A 19,580-nucleotide genomic window follows, 5' to 3' on the forward strand; every position below is an offset into this window, starting at 1 on the left:
CAGATGAAGATGACGCCATATTGTCGCATCAAGGATCATCCCCACGGCGCCTTGCGAAGAGAGATTTTTTCGGAGGATGCTGTGGCGGTGCGACATGAAGATAGTACAGCGCGGGGATGATGTGACTAGACGTGGTACCATCTTAAGCACCACCATGCAGGCCAGGCGTGAAATCAGTCGTAGTCAAATCCGGATTTCCCTGAACCACAAAATCCTTGCTCCTCCTCTCGCCCAGCGTGTCCAAAAAGGCATCGTCGACGTTCAAATGATCCTTGACAATCTGCCTCGGCGTGATACCCAGCCACTGGTTCACGCTGATATCACTGTATTGCGTCGATTGCAGCACCTCGAGGTACACCAACGTCTCGTTGCCCGTATTCTCGAGATAATGTGCATTAGGCACAGGCACGTATCCGACATCGCCGGCCGAGAAATCAAATGTGCGCGACGCAGCAGGCGCTTCGTACACGGTCAGGCGTGCGGTTCCGGACAAAAAGTACGACCACTCGTCCGACGTGGTGTGCCAGTGCAGTTCGCGCATCGCGCCAGGTTCGACGGTGATGAGCGCAGCGGAAAAAGTGCTCGCGATGGGGAAGGTGGCCGGGTCGAGGATCTTGATACTACCACCGGGTACCTTTACGGGTTCCTGCTGGCTCCAATGGTAAGTATACGCGCCTTCCTTTGGAATCACGCCAGCGGGCCCCGTGACATTCTGCTCTGAAATGTTCTTTGGCGCAGGGGTACCAGGGAAGATCCAGAGCTGCTCTTGAGGAATATTCTCAAATGTCTTGACTGATGTGCGGAAGTTCTTTGCTATCACGCTTTCTGGGTTGCGCAGCATGAGTTCAGAGAGGAGGAACGTGTTTTCCTCGCTAAAGGAGCCGTCGTTGAAGATGAGCAGGAATTCACAGCCATTCTCAAAGGCTTGGATCGAGTGCGGGATACCAGGAGGGAAGAACCAGACGTCGCCTTCTTGGACGTCGTCGACAAAGGTTTGGCCGGCTTCGTTCATGGAGGCTATGCGTACGCTGCCGTTGAGCCTGTGCATGTTGTTAGCTTGCGTAGTCGTACAAAGTAAAGGGGTGGTATGTACATCAACGCCCATTCGCCTTGCTTGTGCCAGTGCAGCTCACGGTACGCGTGCGGACTCAGTCGCATGTTTGTTCCGGCCATTGCGACCGAGGACGGTAGTTGGTCGGTGTTCTGCGATCGTGCCCATCCTGCTCCGGCAAGGCCATGGCGGTTGTGGCTGAGACCGAATGGCCATTTGGCGTTGCTTACCTCGCCCATGTCGGAAGATGGCGGAGCGTATACGTCGCTGTTCAAGCGATCATAGGCCGGCGTACTGCAATGGAATCAGATGACTCTATTCATGACGATGCAGCGAACTTACCGAGGACCAGGCTCCGTAGGTCCTGTAGTACCTCCGCGGATCGGCTGCGGGTTCTTCACATTGGAAAGATCAATATACAATCCCAATTTTGCGTCCTCTGATTGTCCAGGTGCGAGTTCGAAGTCTTCGGGTGGAATGACGGTGGACTTCATGTCGACTGGATTCGAAGGATTGTACCCTAGATAGTCTTCTGAACCACGCAGAGAACCTGAAGCTCCAGAAGGTAGTGGCATATTGAGGACTTGCGAAGGATCAACAGGACCTGGTACCGTAGGGCCAGAGGCTCCTGACGCCTGGGGTGCAGGTGCAGGCAGGCCATTGGCGGAGCCTGCCAAAGAACAGAGGAATGCGGCGGCTGAAGAGTATCGCATGTTGGTTAACAGTGGTCAACTCACTGTGCGACTGCAGGGTAATTGGAGAGCACACCATCGTCTTTATACACAGCCGGACAAAACAACAGCGACACTACTCCATGGTTTTCCCGACCTACTCCACCGAGCATACGTAATTTGAAGCGACATCATGACTATCGAGAACAGTAAAGTGAGAGGTACACAATCCTGGCATGCCTGCGGCGTTGAACGCTAACATGCATGGGATATCCGATCAAACTTGCCAGATTCGGCTATATCAATTTATCCTTTAGTCAGGGGTGTGGCGCTCCCGGGTATGTTCACCAACTGCCGTTGGGGCTAGTGGCTGGAAGTTGATCGAGGATTGGCTGCGGAGCATGAGGCTGGCCACGATTGTGTAAACTAGGGTTTGATTTGTTCGGGTGTTGGAGGGAGTTCATCTTGTTGATCGTGACGATGGTGACAGAACGATGCTCTCAGTCTTGCATCATTGGTAACTCGAAAACGCGTCCAGTAGCACTGCATTGTGACTCTGAACCTCGAGGCATAGATGTTGTTCGTGATTTGGAAGAGATGAGAACAGTGACAGTGTGCATCCGTCTTTGAGCTCCCGGTGTGAACGCGTCAGCTTGCTCATACTTGGTAGTCTGATCCGCTATTCCCGAGGGCCGGCCATGCCGCCCGCGCGATGTGGATATGGTGCCGGACCGATCCAGGCATGCAGTACACCATGGGCGGCATCAGAGTATAGCATTGAAGCCTCAAGACCAGCGGACTGTCCAGATGCTCGCGAATGTAGGTGCAATTGCAATACGCTGCTCTTTTCCTACTGGTGTAGCAATGGCGTCGCGCATGTATTGTCAAAGCATCTGTTGAAAAAAGCAGGCCTGAGAGTATGTCAGTAAACATCAAAGCTTTCGCCCATGTTGAGAGTGGAGAAGCATTGGTGTGTCAAGCTTTGCGGAGAATGCTTAACCTGTGGCTAAGGCGGCATTTAGCGCGGTTCAGACACGTCATCGTGTGGCTCATTGTGGCTAGTGACACGGTCAACCTGCCTGATAAACACCGACACCAACCCTCCCATCTCCACGCCGGCGCCTATGTGATTGAACTGACACGGCAGGAAATGTAACGAACAGGGTCGTATATCACTCAGCAATTCGGGTACTTGCGTCATATTGCCTGGCAAGCCTGATGATCCACGGCATTCGACCAACACGTTTCGTTCGCGCCGAACGGCAACCCGAGCACCGTATGATCGTAGCGACAGTTCTCTTCAGCACAGCTCTATATCAATGCGCATCTACGATACTGGAAGTTCTTGCCGTTACTATCTATCTCAGGTTGGAACAACTGCATGCTGACTTTGGGCAATGTAACCGTGGAGCCTCACCGACTGTGGGCCATGGTTGGATCACACCTGGTCGGCTAGCAGGCGATGTTTATCTCCATTTCGAGGACGGCGCATAGAGTCAGCCCCGCCGACGGGTGGATGCGGTGATTCCATCAATCGGTACTCGGCATGTCTTTTTGGCCGAACCAAAGTCACAAAGTCTTGAACGGCTTGCTCTTTCCGTATGGCGCTCCGGCAAACAGGCCTCTCAAAGGGTCGCTCATCGAAGCTCGATTGCATTCTAGATGAACCACCTGCACGTAGTTGCGGAAGGGTTTTGAACATGATTTTATTGAAGCTCGAAGGGGCGATGAGTTGGGTAAAGCGTCCTTGCACTGCTAACAGGTACAAAATTGTAAGGTCAGCGAATCTGAAGACTACAGAGAGCATCAGGCGCCAGATATGACATGAAAGAGTACAACAAATTCTTCTACCGCTTATTAGCGCCAACATCCAACTATGGTAGCTAGTAGCTCGCAACCATCACCTAAGTCCACGTCCTTATCCTCGGTTGACTTAGCAACGATATCTCAACGGCATGTTAAGTTCCTTTTGCTACCTTAGTTTTATCGAAATGCCAAGGTAAATCCTCGCGGGAATTGGTCACCATGCCGAACTATTCAAAGATCTAAACAACAATGCCAAGTGGCTATCAAAGAGTACTACAAGATTTATACGCCTAAAAGTGAGAGAGCTTGGCTGGTGGCGAGTAGATTGCTGGAATCAAGTCCGGAGTGAGTTCATTACTCACGCCTCCGTCCAGCCGATGGTGTAACAGCAGGAGAAGGAGATGTCAACGAGAGTTGAGGAATTTTGGCCCCCATGAAGATATCGATCAGGTTTTTCCGATGCCTAGTCTGGGCATCCCGTGCTAGGTCGAAGTTCTGGTGGCCTTGTGTAGCCTCCATAGCTGCACTGCGCGCCGCGTCAAGCACCATCATGTTGGGGTGTTTTGCGTTCATAGCAAGGCGGTACTCGATGCACTCCTGGCACTTATGAGCGAAATGATGTCGTGGAAAGCACTCGAAACAGAAAATAACATGAAGGAACCCGTGCCGACAACGGGGAGGGCGCTGCTCGAATGGAAGCTGTACGGCATGTTTCTTGACATGCCAGCCGTCGGGGTAGATTGACGAATGCCTCCTGCCAGGGGCGGGAAGCATGCCACCTGGGTTGCTGAGCCGATCGTTGATGTCTTCGACAGAAGTGTCAACGAGAACGAAGATGCTATCCGTAATGGTTTTGTGCTGCTTGCAGATTTGCGTGATCTGCTGGCTCCGGGGATATGCCGATCGCTGCTCAAGATCGCAAACGTAGCGATCGTCGGACTCGTGTTTAGACATTTGGCGAAGGGGAAACTTCTTCAAAGACCGCTGCTTCTTCGAAGTGTAGTGGCTTTCATCTTGTCGACGATACCATCGTACAGCTTCCATGGCGGCCTCGCCACACTTGCACCGTCCGTAGACTTGTGGATCAACCAACAAATTCTCTTCAACGTTGCTGATCCATCGCAGGATGGGCTCGCTGCCACAGTCTACCTTTTGGAATTGTTCTTTTGTTCGCAGGGTATTCTGTACTCTGCCAACCACCTCTTCTGTCCTACAATCGAAGTTGTAATCAGCAATGCCTTCATTGATGGCAAATTCCTCTTCGACATCGAGATATGGCCTAGCCGACTCGTTAGGTGAGTACTGGAAACGCCAATGGGGCGGACACTCAGGCGTGTATCGCTTCTGGGACTGTCCAGTGATGAGCTTGATATGTTCAAGGTTGTAACTGGAGGGTCCGTTGTTAGCTAGCCTAAGTCATTCTATTTCCAGATCGCGAGCGAGTACGTTGAAGCCGCTTTGATCTCGGGTCCTGTACCAGTATTCGGGCTGCATGGAAGCGATCTTGTCGATTGTCCGTCTCGAAAGATACTTCTGGAGCCGATCGCGCATGTAGTCGATATCAGACCTATCTGCCGCCACAGGACGATCCGGCCAAGACATCAATTCAGTACCTTGCTCAGAACCAGGCAAATAAACAGGGCCGACTTGACAAGCGTCGTTCGATGCGCAGAAACCCTCACCGATCCTGAAAGTGGGGAAGTCATGCTCGAGGAGGACGGCTGCTAGCTGAAGGCCGGGAGTATCACTGGCGAGGTCAGGAAGCTCATTCAAAGATCTGAGAAATGCTTCTTGTTCATCCCAAATCGTCGGTGAGGCGAGAAGATCATTGGTGTCACTGTTATGGACGACCAATTGCGACGCTTGGACGACGCCTTCGAAGGGTGTGATTGGACTCGGTGAATCTGCAATATCATCCACAGAAGTGACGTCTCGCTCAGGAACGAAGTCGAGGGTCGACTCCTCCAGCCAAGCTTGCATCCGAGGGGTATATAGCTCGACCATATCCGAAGTCACTTCCGGAAAGTCGATGGTCTCGACCACTGTGATAAGCTTGGTGTCATGATCAACAACGGATCGAGTGTCTTCTGGAGGAGTGACGACAATGGCTGGAGAACCAATTTCTTGAAATTGTTCAGGTATGGTGGCATATGGCGAGTCAAGCGGTTTTACAACCAGCATCTCGTCGGGCCTTAGCTGCTCATGACCGCCAAAAACTAGCCAAAGCAATAGGCTTGCTGTAGCATAGCTTGGGAGGTCATCAGAGATAGACTGCGCGACCCACAGAGTTACAAAAGTAACGATGAGCATGACGACGCTCACCTTGACAGGCGAGAGCTCAACAGCCGTGTTGATTCCGGAAGACGATGAGACAGGTATCGGCTGGATAGTATCGCTGGTAGAGTCATGAAGCCACCGCGGAACCTTGGTAATGCCGCAGGAGATGGTGAGCTGGAATCCGAAAAGTGCTGGGCTTACAGTGTAAGTCTTTGCGTTATCGAACGCTGGCATCTCCGACAAGTCGCAGGCTGAAGACGAGCGGCGCAGGGTTACAGACGTCGTGCTTGGCGTTGCGGACGGATAGGTGGTTTCGCCCCATGCAGACATGCCGGAAGAGATGGAGTTGACCGCGTCCTGCAGGCGTGGACTGGGAGGTGTTAGGAGATTTGTCTAGGTAAGAAGGGAAGTCACTGACCTTGGTGGAGCAGTTGATGAATGCTCGTTGCATGTGACCGCAGCGATCGGTGCCATGATGATTGCTGCGGCTGTATTCGTTCTAGTAGAAGCCGGAGCTACTATACAGGTAGTGGATGTGCTGACGTTCGAGAGCGGTCGTGGCTGGATTCAACTATTGGGTCTGCCAGTTCACAGCTAGCGGAAGTTGAGGCCAAGTTGAGTGTGTGGTGTTGGATCAGCAGATACAGAGCTTGAACGAGCCTCTATACAATGACAGGAGGCAATCATTTGCGCTAGCAGTGTTGCGTCGAACTAGTCGCGCAAGTGAATACACATGAATCTTCGCAACAGAAGTGTGCTCCAATTCACAGATGTTCAGATCACCTGACTTATCAGGTGGATTTAAAAATGCACTGTACTTCCCGTAGCTTGCTGAGCATTCTTCACCACGGTGAATTCAGTGTTGCTCGTTAGCTCAGCCATAGTGAGGTCGTGCTCGAGCGTGGCGATGAGCTACTTGTTGATGATCGATGTATATATGAACTCGCAGCAGTGTGGTTGACGAAGTATTGGGTTCGCTAAAGGTGTCTTGAGCGGCGGTCAGGTAGCCCTCGAGGACCGCAACCTATGCTACAGAATCCCCGACGGGGATTCTCCTTGACAAGGCACCATGGGGACATTTGAGCCATCTCTTTTGAAAGAGTTAAACCTGCATGTCTGAGGTTCTAGTAATCATATACGCGTCGTTTGACTGGGATGCAGGAAAAAAGCTTTGGACGATGCTGCTACAGATAGCGTGCAGCGTTTGATATAGCTTGGAAGCGTGATGCACCATCACGTTATTAAAGGCAAATAAACAATGAGCAATTACGCAATGAAAGGCTATTTGAAATGATTGTGGGTGCTGACAAAAGTCGGAGCACTCTCTATTAATAAGATGTAGGTCATGGGGTATCGTTACGAACTATGATCAAAGGGTGTGGAGTGAACATAAGAAAGATCTGAAATCTACCGCGAGGACACCCGCACGTGCTGATTGACCAGCGACTCAGTGCTGTTCTCCCGTTGGGTTTCCTTGCTGGAAATATTGTCCGCCCAGTTGTTCTGCGATGCAGGCGTTCTCCAGCCACTTATTCTCCTTCCATCGGCACCGTCGACTTCGACGTGGATGTCGGTAACGACCTGAATATCTCGCGCATCCTCGCTCGAGCCGTTTGAGCGCTTTGTCACGTCTAGAACGTAGTCGTCCTTAGTGCGTAGCGCTTTGCTGCCACCTCTGCTGCCGTATGTTCGATTCTGAGGTCGAGAGTGCGAATACATGCTGCGGTGTCTTGACGGAAAGGCCCTTGGAAGCCATTTAGTGATTAATGGCCTAAGCAACGGCAAGCAGGCGCAAATGATACCAACATTGGATTCCACTGAACTCCATGTCGCTGCGGGGGGATTGTCGTAGCTTGGATCGGCAGAGTTTGAGATCGCTACAAGGGACTGTAGACGCAGAATGGATACCAGACAAACACTGCAAGGTTGCGCGTTAGTGTGACTTCTTTGTAACAGCTGAAAGCAGGGGTAGATCTGCTGCCCAACCAACCGCGAGAAGAGCCGGGAATACAACAAGGTACGATGCGATAATCAAGCCATTTGTGGTTACACGATGAAACACATGTGCAACTACTTGCACACAAAGGCCCGATGGAAACAAGATGATACGAATGAGGGGTACTTACAATCCACCGATCGCAAAGATCGAGATGAGTCCAATCTTTTGCCTTTTGCCCAAGTTGAGCTTCCGGATAACTGGTATAGGAAGGAGAATGATTGCGAAATCCGTGATGATATTGATGGCGGCGTTGGTAAACCAGACGGCGAATTGGTTGAGGCAGGTAGCCTTCTCATGGGTCCAGAAAGCTCGCACGGGTACACACATGAAGATACTGGAGAAGACCGTCCAGATAGTGTAGCTGATGACAACGGCCATTGTAATCCAGTTTGCAACCTGGAAAGACTTGGTCGGGAAGATGCGTCGGTACTGGAGAAGCATCGATCCCTTGGTCAAGCCGAGTGACAGATAATAGACGATAAGACTGGCCCAGAAAGCCTATTGCTTGGTGTTAGTGGAGACTTAGGATGAGTGATGAGTGTTGCGTACTCTTAGGAACGTGGTCATGTCACCATTATTGATAGTGTCGGTGTGCCTACCCATACCATTTTTGGCCTCTGCAGAATGTTAGCCTCCATAAAGAGCTGTGGTTGGATGTAAGGAGAATACTGACGGACACCGATGCAGATGGTCAAGCCTATGGAGCAAAGCTAACAGAAAATTAGCAAGAGTCTATACAACGTGACGTGGAAGTTACTTACCATTGCAAGTGCTATGCCGGCATCCTCGATCCCCACGCAGCGAATTAGGAAGAATCGTGTGTATAGTCGAAGGCAGACGACTATGAAGGCTAAACCAGTGAACACCGTAGAGATCTCAACAGCTTGCCTGCCCCTCGGGTTATCAGATAATGATCCAGCCATGATGTGATAGTGTAGGCCTGGAGATGACCAAATAAGGTGAATCAGGCGTCTTTTGCGGGAAACATGGAGTATTTCACAATCTGCTCAGGGTCTCCGAACGAAATTGGTGGTATGCGCTCGATGGTGGCTGCACCTTTAACCGCGCTTATGCACGTCCCCACTTTCCGTACACCCACTGAACAAGTGACATTCGCCAATAGCTCCGCGGGTGCCAGGGTCTGCAGCCCTGTCAGAAAACCTTCGGCATGGCCCTGAGTCGAAAACGCGAGAGCCACGAAGTGTGTGAGATCGGTCTCAACACGTTCCTTGCGATGTTCCGGTTTTTCCGGGATCTGCAAGGAACCCAGTCCATGAGGTGTAGTAATCAGTCCGTCCGTGAGGCATATTGGAGAAGTTGTTCAACTTCAACTGTCATTTCCGTGCGATAATTATGTACGGGATGTCCTTGAACCGTTCGTGGTTCGTACGTTTTGCAATGGCGTATATGGTGCCACCAACCATGTTTGCCGGGTGCAATGTTTCATCTCGATGCAGGTGGCTCCTTCGGCTGCCATCATCCCTGATGGAAAGATCTTAGAATTGCATGAGGGCCAAGGGATCGTGGATGTGATTCCTTCTCGGGACTCCCACCGAACGGAGAAGGATGCTGTGGATTCGGGGGGATCAGTCGAATACCGGAGGGATGCACATATGCAGGAACGTGGCGTGAACGGGGCGATGTCGTACAGGAGATGGGAAACTCTCATTCGCGGAAACTTGTAAGCGAAGCGTAAAAATCTGTGCACACAAAACCACGATCATCCTTCGTGCCTGCTAGATGCAGCTAAGTATGCACGGATCGAATGTAGAGATGAGCCCCATGTCTGTACGCATATACTACGCACTCTCATCTCTTACGTCGCTGTAGTATGGAGCTTTGGTTTTGGCGGTACATTGTCACGAACCGTCTAAAAAGGAGCCTCCAAGTGTCCAACCGCACCAGAACTTGGTTGGCTCAGGCCCGGGCCGGCTTCCTAGTGCTGGCCCATTGAAGGTGACAGGACGCTACCTCCTCCGTCGCAATCGTCTAGCCGATCTCACAACGTCGCAACCTGATCTGCTGACTGCTGACAGGCTCGCAGCCTCATTGCAAACAAATACAGAGAAGCAAAACTCCCTGAAAATCTGCAGATCGGTCATCGACAACACGCGCGCAGCTGCTCGATAACACTTCGAGTCGCCGAGGTAGGTCGAGAGGTGGGAACGCTGGAAAATAGGTAAGATCAACCTTCGCTAGAAATTGGTGAGCAGAATAACTGTGGCCCTAAGACGTCTGCGGGTAGCCTTTAGACCGGATCTTGAGGTATGGGTGAGCCGCGATGACCCGAGGCCGGCCTTTTCTCGCTGAAACTTGCTATGGAGATTACCAACGGCCTGTAGCCGAGAGTTCGCACGGGAAGAGCTGTATATTCGTCGCTTGCTCCCTCACATAGATGAAGCACGGAATGGACTGCACAACAGTGTCGTTAACATGCTGTTGTTTTTACTAAAATTTTCCTTTGCTTTTTTCCACCCCGCGGAGCAGGGTTTATTCGGTCCTCCTTTCCCGCACTGAAGGATCTGAGCCTGAGGATGATACCGATGAGGAGGGACTTAGCCTCTGCGACATAAGGATCGTCGACAGCGTAGTGTTACAAAAGGGTATGGTGTTGTGGAAACATAGCGGATCTCTTCTCCACATCTTACGATTCGTGGGCGACCCCATGAGCTGGGCACCACGCGACGCCAAGGGGTTAGTACGTTTCGGTACTGCCTAGATGTTCGACAACCCTCAACTTGTCAGACATATTGTCAATCATACCAGATTCGACTCATAGACAGCCCTACACGCCGTTAAGTCGACATCATGCTGATCTCCTATCAAAAGTGGGTGAGGCGCACGCGCGAGAAGCTATGGGTTGCGCATCACATATGCCGAGTAAGGGAAAGAGGGGTGTGCGCTTAAAGCACCAGGCTGTCTTCTCGCCCACCGAACCCTCCCCTTTCCAGGCCAAACATGATCGATCGCGGTGAAAACCGTTACATATGCCCATTGCGTTGATATCAAGGTAGCTGGAAAATGCCGTTTGACTGCTCATCCCCTGCACTCCAGGTTGGCGCTCTGCTGCGCGCCTCCTACGACGCAGCTTTTCTTTTCACGTGCGGCAACCCACCTTTTCATTCTTTTTCGCTGCCGAGGAGCAGGAAAAGCAATGCAGCGCCTCACCCGTGAAGCCTCAATTGGATCGCATTACTGCATGACGCTGAATCTAAGTTTGTTCGACGATGCTTTTGGGCTACAATCGAACGGCATCCTAGGACCCGAGAGGCACCCGATGCCACTGTACACGTACTGTCGTACGCATTGCGAGTCGGCGCTTTTACTTACCAATGTTTGCGCCCAATGCGCCGGGTCCAATTTCGGCCGACGTCGCAGGACTCAAAACCAAGGCTGAAGTTGGGGACGGTTCGAACAGGACACAATCGTGGAGTCAACTCAAGATCGCAGGGGTAGAGTGTTCGGTAGATCAGTCGTCGATCGGGCGAAGTGCCTGACCTTTACCGTTGGTGTTCTACGGTACCCTTGGTAACTACTCTAAAAGCTTACTATGTTCGGCCCGCTCATCAGTACTCCCACCGGCTATTGGAATAAGCACTACTACCTAGACGACAACGATTCCAGCAATTGCAAGAGGTGTAATCTCAAGGTCCTGGCGGATTTCTGACAAGCTCATGTTGTCCCCTGAGTGAGTTGCGTTGCATCGCTCGACAGAAACGACTTTGCGTTGGGTCGAGGTGAACTCTCAGTGTAAGAACGGTGCGGAAGATTGAGTCGCACCATCAGAGTACATTGTCGCTAGCCAAGGAAGTTGCCTGCAATAAAGGATTGCAGTATATAGATGCTATGATGGCACAATGCGGAGACGGCTGCATTGAGGAGGCCTAATAGCGACGCACGATTGGACACGATTGTAAAACAAGAGTATGTTATCCATGTTCTGCTATCCAAGTAAAAACCATGTAATACTATGTTTCGCTAATAGCATGCATAGATTGCAGTGCATATGTTCGCCTTTTGAGACCCCATCACCCGGTGGCAGCATCGCTACGCGACACCATCTCTTCGCTTTCGCTTACAGTGCTCGTAGCCCAGCCTCTTCCACCGCAACTAGTAACCATCATCGGCTCAGAATGGTGCAACAAGCGAAACGAGCCATCACACGTCCAGCATCATCGACGAAACCCACAACGCAACCGATTCCAAACCCCTACGAACAAGTGAGATCAAGAAATGGAGGGGTTGTCTACTGTGATCGTGCTTCCATACCTCCATGTTTTGGCACTGCTTCCACAAGTACTACGGCTCGGCTGATGAGCCCGTTTCAGAGCGAAGCCTTTTCCTGAACGGTGTCTTCGGTGAAGAAGTCTCTGGATTCCAAAAGAGCAAGCTTGTACTCTTCACACTCGTGAGTCGAGACAGGTCCTTGCGACCACTTCGTATCGTCGATACGACCCACGAGAGCGGGGCTGACACAAAGACGAACACGATACTGCGTGTCTGGTATCAATGCGCTGCCCTCTTCATCGGGTATCTCGGTCATCCACCTCCTATCGAACATGGTTCCCGGCCGGACGAACTCGATTCGATGATGATATCGCGAAACCAGATACTCCAGCTTCAATCGCATGACTTCGTGCAACCATCCTTTGAGCTTGAAGCCATCATGATCAAGCGACTGGTTCTAAGGGAGGTAGTTAGCAAACTCGTCGTAAAGGTCTGCAGACTGCTTCGCAGCTAGATTGAGGATTTCGAATTCTCTGAAGTGACTGTTTTGGCTCAACCTGATAGTGGCTAGGGTGTCTAATGTTCTCACCATCTGAAAGCCGCCTTTGGAATAGTCAGCTTCGTCATCTCTTTATGGGTGATGTACTTACACTTTTTTGCAACCCAACAGTATGTGTTATTCATGTCATCCCGCTCTGGATCGTCGACATGGGACGGTGAATCGAAAACCCATCGTAGCACATGTGCCACGAAGCGAGCCAGGGCCAGGATACGTTCCGTGGGGAAGTCCATAGTCTCTAGGAACAGCCATCTACGTGGGCTTGCCGAGACGACGACTGCGACATCGCCGTCACCGTAGCAAAGGTCGATGCGAAATACTTCTCGTCACGGGTATCTGTCGCAGGCGCCTCATATGTCCAAATCTCAGCGCTCCGATTGGCTTCTCCATGATCTCGTTCCATTTTGCACCTACTCCAATCACAAAAGTCCGGGTTGAACAGCAGCTTAACCGTCGCTACAATCTACAGGTTTCGCATCGATATTTTTAAGCAGTAAGTCCTACAGCACCTAGCGTACCTAGGTATATGCGAACTGGACTGCATGCTGGCGCTACGATACCTAAACTATCGCATCACTCGGAGTCCTAGATTTCTGCCTTCGCAGATGAGTAGCCTCAGGTCAACAAAGAAACTTAATTGTTGTGTTGCAACTCAGGCTTGTTCTGGTGAAGACTTATGCTTTGTTACTTGGAAGGATCAGAATTGGTGGTTGCCTACTTAGGTAGCACGAAGGCAGACTGCTGAGCGGGGCTGATCGGTGTGTGGCGCGCTCAGCCTCACTTCAGGCCCCCACTGTAGCGTCTCTTATCACGACTTCGAGCTTTACTTCTCACAGTTCGAATAAATATTGCTGTACCATCATTTCACGAATCATAACCTCTCTACTACGAAAACGCGCTCGCTTGCGGCGCTTCTCTCAGCAGCCTTCATGCGTCTTTTACAGGCTGTGCAACAAGCCAACGGCGAAACAGACTTCAGCCTCGTTGAATTTATCGACGACATTCCACAGTACGCCATTCTCTCACATACGTGGGGTGCCGATCATGAGGAGGTCACATTCAAGGACATCTACAAAGGGCAAGGCAAGGGAAGGACAAAGCCTGGCTACCAGAAACTCATGTTCTGTGCGCAGCGGGCTACCAGAGACCGGATTGGATACTTTTGGGTACCTATGATCCGCCCTCTTTTCTTTTTTACCTCTCTACTAATTGTTCTTACCAGATCGACACGTGCTGTATAGACAAGAGCAGCAGTGCAGAGCTTACCGAGGCAATCAACTCAATGTATAAATGGTACGAGAACTCGGCGGTATGCTACGTTTATCTATCAGACGTCCCTCGACGAACCTGGAACATTGAAGGAGATGGAGTTCCTGTTGGGTCGCTTCTGGGAAGCAGATGGTTCACGCGTGGTTGGACGTTTCAGGAACTACTAGCGCCTAGGAAGTTGATATTCTTCGCTGCAAATGGTGAAACACTAGGACGTCTAGAAGATTTCGCTGACTCAATTGCGGTACATTGTAACATACCACTCGAACTCTTCGACGCCCATCCGCGAAAATTTCGAAATCACAGCGTCGAAGAGAGGTTGAAGTGGACGGCCCATCGACAAACGAAGCGCGAAGAGGACGCTGCGTATTGTCTTTTGGGTTACTTCGATGTGCAAATGCCATTGATTTACGGTGAGGGGAGAACGAAAGCTTTCGTTCGATTGCGAGCGGAACACGACCGTTCTAGGAATGAGAGATACAGAAGATTTATCCTTGACGAGTTCCCAGCGGAATTAAGACACGTGTCTAGAAGAGTAGTATGTCCATGAGTGAGATATGGACTGTAGCTCGAGGCTAATAAACCAACAGGGTTCTAAGATGGAACCAACTTTTACCAAGCTTTGTCCATCATGTCTAGCAAGGTCTTTTAAATTTGTCGTTGGCCTCATGAAGAGATTTCAGTGGTGTCTCTGGTGTGTCTTTACGTTCCTATTGACACTCGGTATTCTCTGTTTTATCCGGGCTTTGGCAAATGTCCAACTGGAAACATCACTTACAGTCTATTGTGCGATTTTGGCAACGCTTTTCAGCTTTGTCTTGGATATGGTTGTGTTGTGGCCCACTTTCGACTCGACATTTCATAGTATCATGCTTTGGGTTGTGATCTACACTGCCTTGTTGATCGGCAGAATGAACAAGGATCAAAGAAACTTCGTAGAATCTCAATGTGCATGCTCCGATGTAACGAAGAGTACGTAGACAATGGATGCATTCTGCTGTCACAGGCTACATACCCCATCAAAAGGCTACAATACGATATTGCTCCAGGGCTGGCAACGCAACCCTATCGACAAGCTCGAGGAAGTCCCCCCAACGTAGATGCATGTCTCATATTTCTTTGGTCCATAAGATGCGATTTTATGTGTTGAGATCACAGTCCTCGATCCAGTTCCGTCATTCCAACAGACCCGACCTTATCGTTGTGGCGACAGATAGTTCCGCCACTGCGGACGCGGACAAATTGATAGCATAAAACGTCACAAGGACGATCTTCCTAAGGAGGAAGGAAGCATAACGCCACAATATATGGTATTTTGAGAGTTACCTGTGTCACCTAAGCGAGGTTTCTGGCACGACTTTGAAGACAGTGCGAAGTGGGCTCCCGAGAGCCTCCCTGAGGAAGGTTTACATTGGGCTTGGCTTACAGACATCAATGTTTAGCTTCGTTCTTTCTCTTTTATGTCTTATATTGTTAAAGGCAGCCAGAAAACCTATCAAAGAATTTTTTTTATCTACGTTCCAGCCTTCTATTCTCGTTTGTTCACGCTGGAAACGGGCACGGTGGAGATTGATTCTGCTGCAACTATTTGGTGTCTGTTATGCTGAGTTAGCAGAGCGAGTGTGAGTGGATACCGATCGAATTAAAGCAATACCTTTGTTCTAAACCAGATGTGGAAGTTCCTTTGTCCTCTTGACGGGTCGAATCAAGAATCTTCAATAGCATTGTGCGTGGTCTAAATGCGAAAACGCACGTTAAAGATCATGGGAAGGCCTTTGACGATGTATCTCAGACTGAGAAATGCTCTACATTGTCATTTATGAGCATTGTGCAGATATTTGAGGCTACAGAATAGTGATAAGATGACATAGCTCAGGTAGTATCACCATGATTGATACAATGACATATCCGAGAGTCCATGCTGGATTCACTGTTCAGAGTCGCTATAACTAGCTTTAAAATTCATCGCAAGTCCGCGCTCACGCGAAAGCAGTGAGATTTACGGCCTGCTATTGCCATTGATCGAGGTCTTCACTGACCACTCTAGCTCGCTGCCTCTCTCCCTCTTCCTTATCTGCTAAAAGCACCTCTATGGACAAGTTGCGGACCTTGTTTGGGATCCATAAGCAGGGGTCCGGCGCTTCAACCCAACTATGTACCACCACCTCTCCCAGCTTTCCTACCAACGCGGTCTAGATGGCTACTTCCCCTGCTACACAACCCTCGACCACCTTCCCCACCAAGCCAACGCCCTTTACTTGCTCCGCCGCTGCGCCTACATCATCGCGCCCATCATGCGCCGACATAGTTGGTCCGTCCCCATGCTGCATGAGCTCTCTCCTTACTCCTCCTGCCACGGCAAATGTCAGACCGTAGAACGAACTACTAGGCACGGATCCAGAAAAACCACTCAGACTATACCCTTGAATGTAGAATTGCGGCTACGTGAAGATGACGATTCCAGTTGTTTCATTGCTATCCATCATCTAACGAGGACGATGTTGCACGAGCTATCGCATTTGGTGTATAGACGCCATTTTTTGGGTTTTTACAAGTTCAATGCGCAGTTGCTGAGCGAACTTGTTAGGGACGTCGAGAAGGGCGAGTTAAGGAAGCGTGTAAGCTGGAAGAGTGTTCCTGACAGAATTGCGGGAGCAGAGGAGATTGTTTGCACAATGACAGGAGATCTGAAGAAGAGTCTTGTGAGCATGATTGCTGGTGGGAGGAAAGACCGACGCAGGTACTTAGAGTAATTATCGTGTATAGTCTAGACGACTTCGAAACACTAAGCCTTTTCCTGGTCAACGGACGCTCGGTGAAGCGCATCAACCATCGAGACAAGACCTCTGGATGGCTCTTGGGCATCAGATCGCTTAATGGCGAATTCCGTCGACTCAACGACTCTATACCTGATATCCGCGCGCACAGTCTTCGGTGCCCAACCTAATTCCTGCCATCCCAAGATCCCCCATATCGACCCTTCCAGCCACTTATCAACCACAGCATCATTGGCTATTCCTACTCGGTATGTATGTCCGTCTTTGAATCCAGCAAACCTGATCGTTCTCAGCCACGAAGTGTCGTTTGTGGAGCTCGTCTTTTCTTGTCCGTCAGCGTTCCAAGGTATAATGCGTGTCTCGATAACATGTGTATGCCCTGGATATAGTGTAACGTAGTTACATCTAGTAGCCCATGATATCCCGCCTTCGCTTTGGAAGTAGCATATATTGATCGTGTTGCGTGGCACATGCTGCCCGGTCTTGGTATCGGTGAATGTAAGCCCCTGAGCATGAAGGATCTTGCCGTCGAAGAGACTGGTCTCTCTCTTGTACAATGTGATTGGTCTATCGTGACGAAGTGTAAGATTGAGCCTAATACTCAACTCGGTCGATCCGTCGATATCGAAAACGGCAGGCGAAGCAGTGATTGAGACGTCGATGGCGGGAAGACTAGCCATACTGTCTTGGAAAAGTCGTGTGATATGTGAATAACAAAGTACCTAATGCACTAGGGTATACTCATCAAATTATAGAAGTAGAGGATGTGGTGCTGAAAGCTGTTGCCTTGACGCGTCGCGTCGTGTCTCACATTTGCCCGCCTCCCCATCGCAGGAAATGGGTCAGAATCATCACACGTTGCTCTAAAAGCGCTTCTGATGATGCTTAAATAATACTGGCGGCACACTGACTGTGGTAGCTGATGATGAACGTGGTGTTGTTGGAAAGGGTTCACGAGATTATTCGCGGAGTGATGTCATGACACCTCGGCTCATCCGCTTTGGGCGCTAGCGTGCTTGCCAGCTATCGCCAAGATGAATCCCCACGGCTTGCTGCGCACGAACTATGTCGACTCCACTACATTTTAGTCCAATGCAAATGAGAACATTCCAGACTCAATTCTTTGACAGCCAAATGGCAAGATACTTACAGCTTCAGGTGCCAACGATACGAGATTGCACCAGTCGCAATCGCCAACACAAATCATGGAGTCTGCAGTGATCACACGAAACAGGATTGTCGGCTTTGAGGAGTGAGTGAAGGTGAAAGGACATGGAATGGAAGTATGGCTGAACTTCAGCATGCAATTTCGTCCAGTTCTATTGTGTCTCTTGATGAACCTAATCACAATGGGACGCTCTTGCGCGTTCACCTTGTCGCACAATACCAACCCCAAGCGTCACCACCGGATAAGGACATAAACCGTCAGATATCACGTCTTCACCTTGAGAGATAATAGCCACTTATTGAGAATGAGTAGCAGACGTCGATAGCAGGACTCATACTTAGCCAGCTCATCTCTTTGCAGACTCTACCGTTAGATACCCAGCTTTCTACATCTTTTTTTTTGCACCCTTCTAGTTTCACTATCATAAACTTTGACGCACACTTCATTTCTGTTGTTGTCTTTTGACAACACCCTCAAAACCATGTCTTCCCCATACCTCCCTGTGGTTGAGCCGGCCTCCCCTGACGCTGCGATGTACGAGGCTGCCACCATCCTGGCTGGACTTCGACACGCGCGTGCCTCAACGTCGGCTGCAAAGCCAGGTCTCAAGCTCAAGCTGAGATGCATACAATCCGCGCTCCACCCTTCCCCTCCTCCCATTGCTGGTGCTGGCCATAAGCGCAAATTCACCCACCATGAAGACGATGTCCAGCTTCCTCCAACTGTCCCTTCACCCCCAATCCCCATACCCACCATGAAGCGGCTGAAGCGTATCCTCGACCCCCAGAAGACTGAGCACGCTGCGCTTATCGCCGCCGCCACAAAAGACGGCGCCGAGTACTACGACTCTGACGCATCCGACGTCGCTGGCGACGTCAAGGACACCACGAAGCCAGAGCTCTTCCGTAACGTCAGCTGGGGCGCCTACGCAACCTCCTACGACAACGATGCCGACTTCCAGGCCCAGCCTGAATTCACCCAGTTCGTCCCCGGCCGCTTCGAACTCCTCGCCGATGGCACCGTACGCGACCAAAAGCATAAGCTCGTCATCAAGCTGCTTGACAAGAGTGGCAAGAAGCGCATCTTCGCTAACCCGCCGCCGCGCGACTGGGCTTCGCAAGAGGCGATCACGGTATTGAACAAGCGCACCGTTCAGCAGATTCGGCGCAATACCAGCGTAAGGTTTCGCGAGGTTGTGCAGGCTTATGTGCAGGAGGAGCGGACGTGGATTCTCGCCAACCTTACCAACGGAAAGCCTACCAAAGGGTGGAAAACCTTTGTCGATGAGTTCAACAAGACGTTTGCGGGCAGAATTCTCGTAGGTGCGGCTGGTGCTCGGCCCGTCAGGAGTCATTCTAGTCTCACCAAGGAGGTGGAGAGATTTGGAGCTGAGTTCTACACGAAGGGTCTGGTACCGGTGCCAGCCAAAAAGGAGGCCAAGAAAGGATGAGTGGTTCGGTCGTAGTTGGATTACGGGTGATTGTGGAGGGCTGGGCGCCAACCATCCAGTATTGTTGTCCAAGTGTTCACTACCGAGTTACAAGTTTGGGCTGGTCCCTTGTAACCCCCAAGGATGTATACATTTGCCCTCCGAATACTTCACAACGTCTTTTCATGAATTGGTGTCGACTTTCAACAGTGCTTTGCATACGTCCTGGCTACCCAATCAGATATGCACCCCTCAATGTGGGATAACTGGATTACCTCTTTACTGCTATGCCTCTAATCTACAAGTCCGCGACCCGTGTCGAGTGCCTCCAGCCCTCGTCATGTGAT

At 50.6% G+C, this 19,580-nt stretch overlaps 8 protein-coding genes across 8 annotated transcripts; 4 read left to right on the forward strand and 4 right to left on the reverse strand.

Moving 5' to 3' along the window:
* Positions 1–142: 142 nt before the first annotated feature.
* On the reverse strand, positions 143–1,764 carry GT037_001447 (oxalate decarboxylase oxidase; the record flags this gene model as incomplete). Its single annotated transcript, XM_038926494.1, has 3 exons — positions 143–1,040; positions 1,094–1,345; positions 1,394–1,764. The coding sequence occupies 3 exons, from the start codon at positions 1,762–1,764 to the stop codon at positions 143–145; spliced, it is 1,521 nt and encodes a 506-aa protein (XP_038789786.1).
* Positions 1,765–3,891: 2,127 nt separating this feature from the next.
* GT037_001448 (uncharacterized protein) lies at positions 3,892–8,727 on the reverse strand (the record flags this gene model as incomplete). The annotated part of the gene is made up of 8 exons (XM_038926495.1): positions 3,892–4,915; positions 5,006–6,175; positions 6,224–6,366; positions 7,234–7,480; positions 7,932–8,302; positions 8,354–8,421; positions 8,478–8,514; positions 8,566–8,727. Coding segments are annotated over 8 exons (3,222 nt in total), but the record flags the coding sequence as incomplete, so codon positions are not given.
* Positions 8,728–9,649: 922 nt separating this feature from the next.
* GT037_001449 (uncharacterized protein) lies at positions 9,650–9,934 on the forward strand (the record flags this gene model as incomplete). The annotated part of the gene is made up of 1 exon (XM_038926496.1): positions 9,650–9,934. A coding segment is annotated over one exon (285 nt), but the record flags the coding sequence as incomplete, so codon positions are not given.
* A 2,194-nt stretch (positions 9,935–12,128) lies between these two features.
* Positions 12,129–12,823, reverse strand: GT037_001450 (uncharacterized protein; the record flags this gene model as incomplete). Its single annotated transcript, XM_038926497.1, has 3 exons — positions 12,129–12,488; positions 12,621–12,634; positions 12,682–12,823. The coding sequence occupies 3 exons, from the start codon at positions 12,821–12,823 to the stop codon at positions 12,129–12,131; spliced, it is 516 nt and encodes a 171-aa protein (XP_038789789.1).
* A 696-nt stretch (positions 12,824–13,519) lies between these two features.
* On the forward strand, positions 13,520–14,409 carry GT037_001451 (uncharacterized protein; the record flags this gene model as incomplete). The annotated part of the gene is made up of 2 exons (XM_038926498.1): positions 13,520–13,756; positions 13,813–14,409. The coding sequence occupies 2 exons, from the start codon at positions 13,520–13,522 to the stop codon at positions 14,407–14,409; spliced, it is 834 nt and encodes a 277-aa protein (XP_038789790.1).
* A 1,603-nt stretch (positions 14,410–16,012) lies between these two features.
* GT037_001452 (uncharacterized protein) lies at positions 16,013–16,612 on the forward strand (the record flags this gene model as incomplete). Its single annotated transcript, XM_038926499.1, has 1 exon — positions 16,013–16,612. The coding sequence occupies one exon, from the start codon at positions 16,013–16,015 to the stop codon at positions 16,610–16,612; it is 600 nt and encodes a 199-aa protein (XP_038789791.1).
* A 32-nt stretch (positions 16,613–16,644) lies between these two features.
* Positions 16,645–17,316, reverse strand: GT037_001453 (uncharacterized protein; the record flags this gene model as incomplete). Its single annotated transcript, XM_038926500.1, has 1 exon — positions 16,645–17,316. The coding sequence occupies one exon, from the start codon at positions 17,314–17,316 to the stop codon at positions 16,645–16,647; it is 672 nt and encodes a 223-aa protein (XP_038789792.1).
* Positions 17,317–18,285: 969 nt separating this feature from the next.
* On the forward strand, positions 18,286–19,254 carry GT037_001454 (uncharacterized protein; the record flags this gene model as incomplete). Its single annotated transcript, XM_038926501.1, has 1 exon — positions 18,286–19,254. The coding sequence occupies one exon, from the start codon at positions 18,286–18,288 to the stop codon at positions 19,252–19,254; it is 969 nt and encodes a 322-aa protein (XP_038789793.1).
* Between the last annotated feature and the right edge of the window lie 326 nt (positions 19,255–19,580).

Source organism: Alternaria burnsii, assembly GCF_013036055.1.
Source record: "Alternaria burnsii strain CBS107.38 chromosome Unknown 750, whole genome shotgun sequence".
NCBI lineage: Eukaryota > Fungi > Ascomycota > Dothideomycetes > Pleosporales > Pleosporaceae > Alternaria > Alternaria burnsii.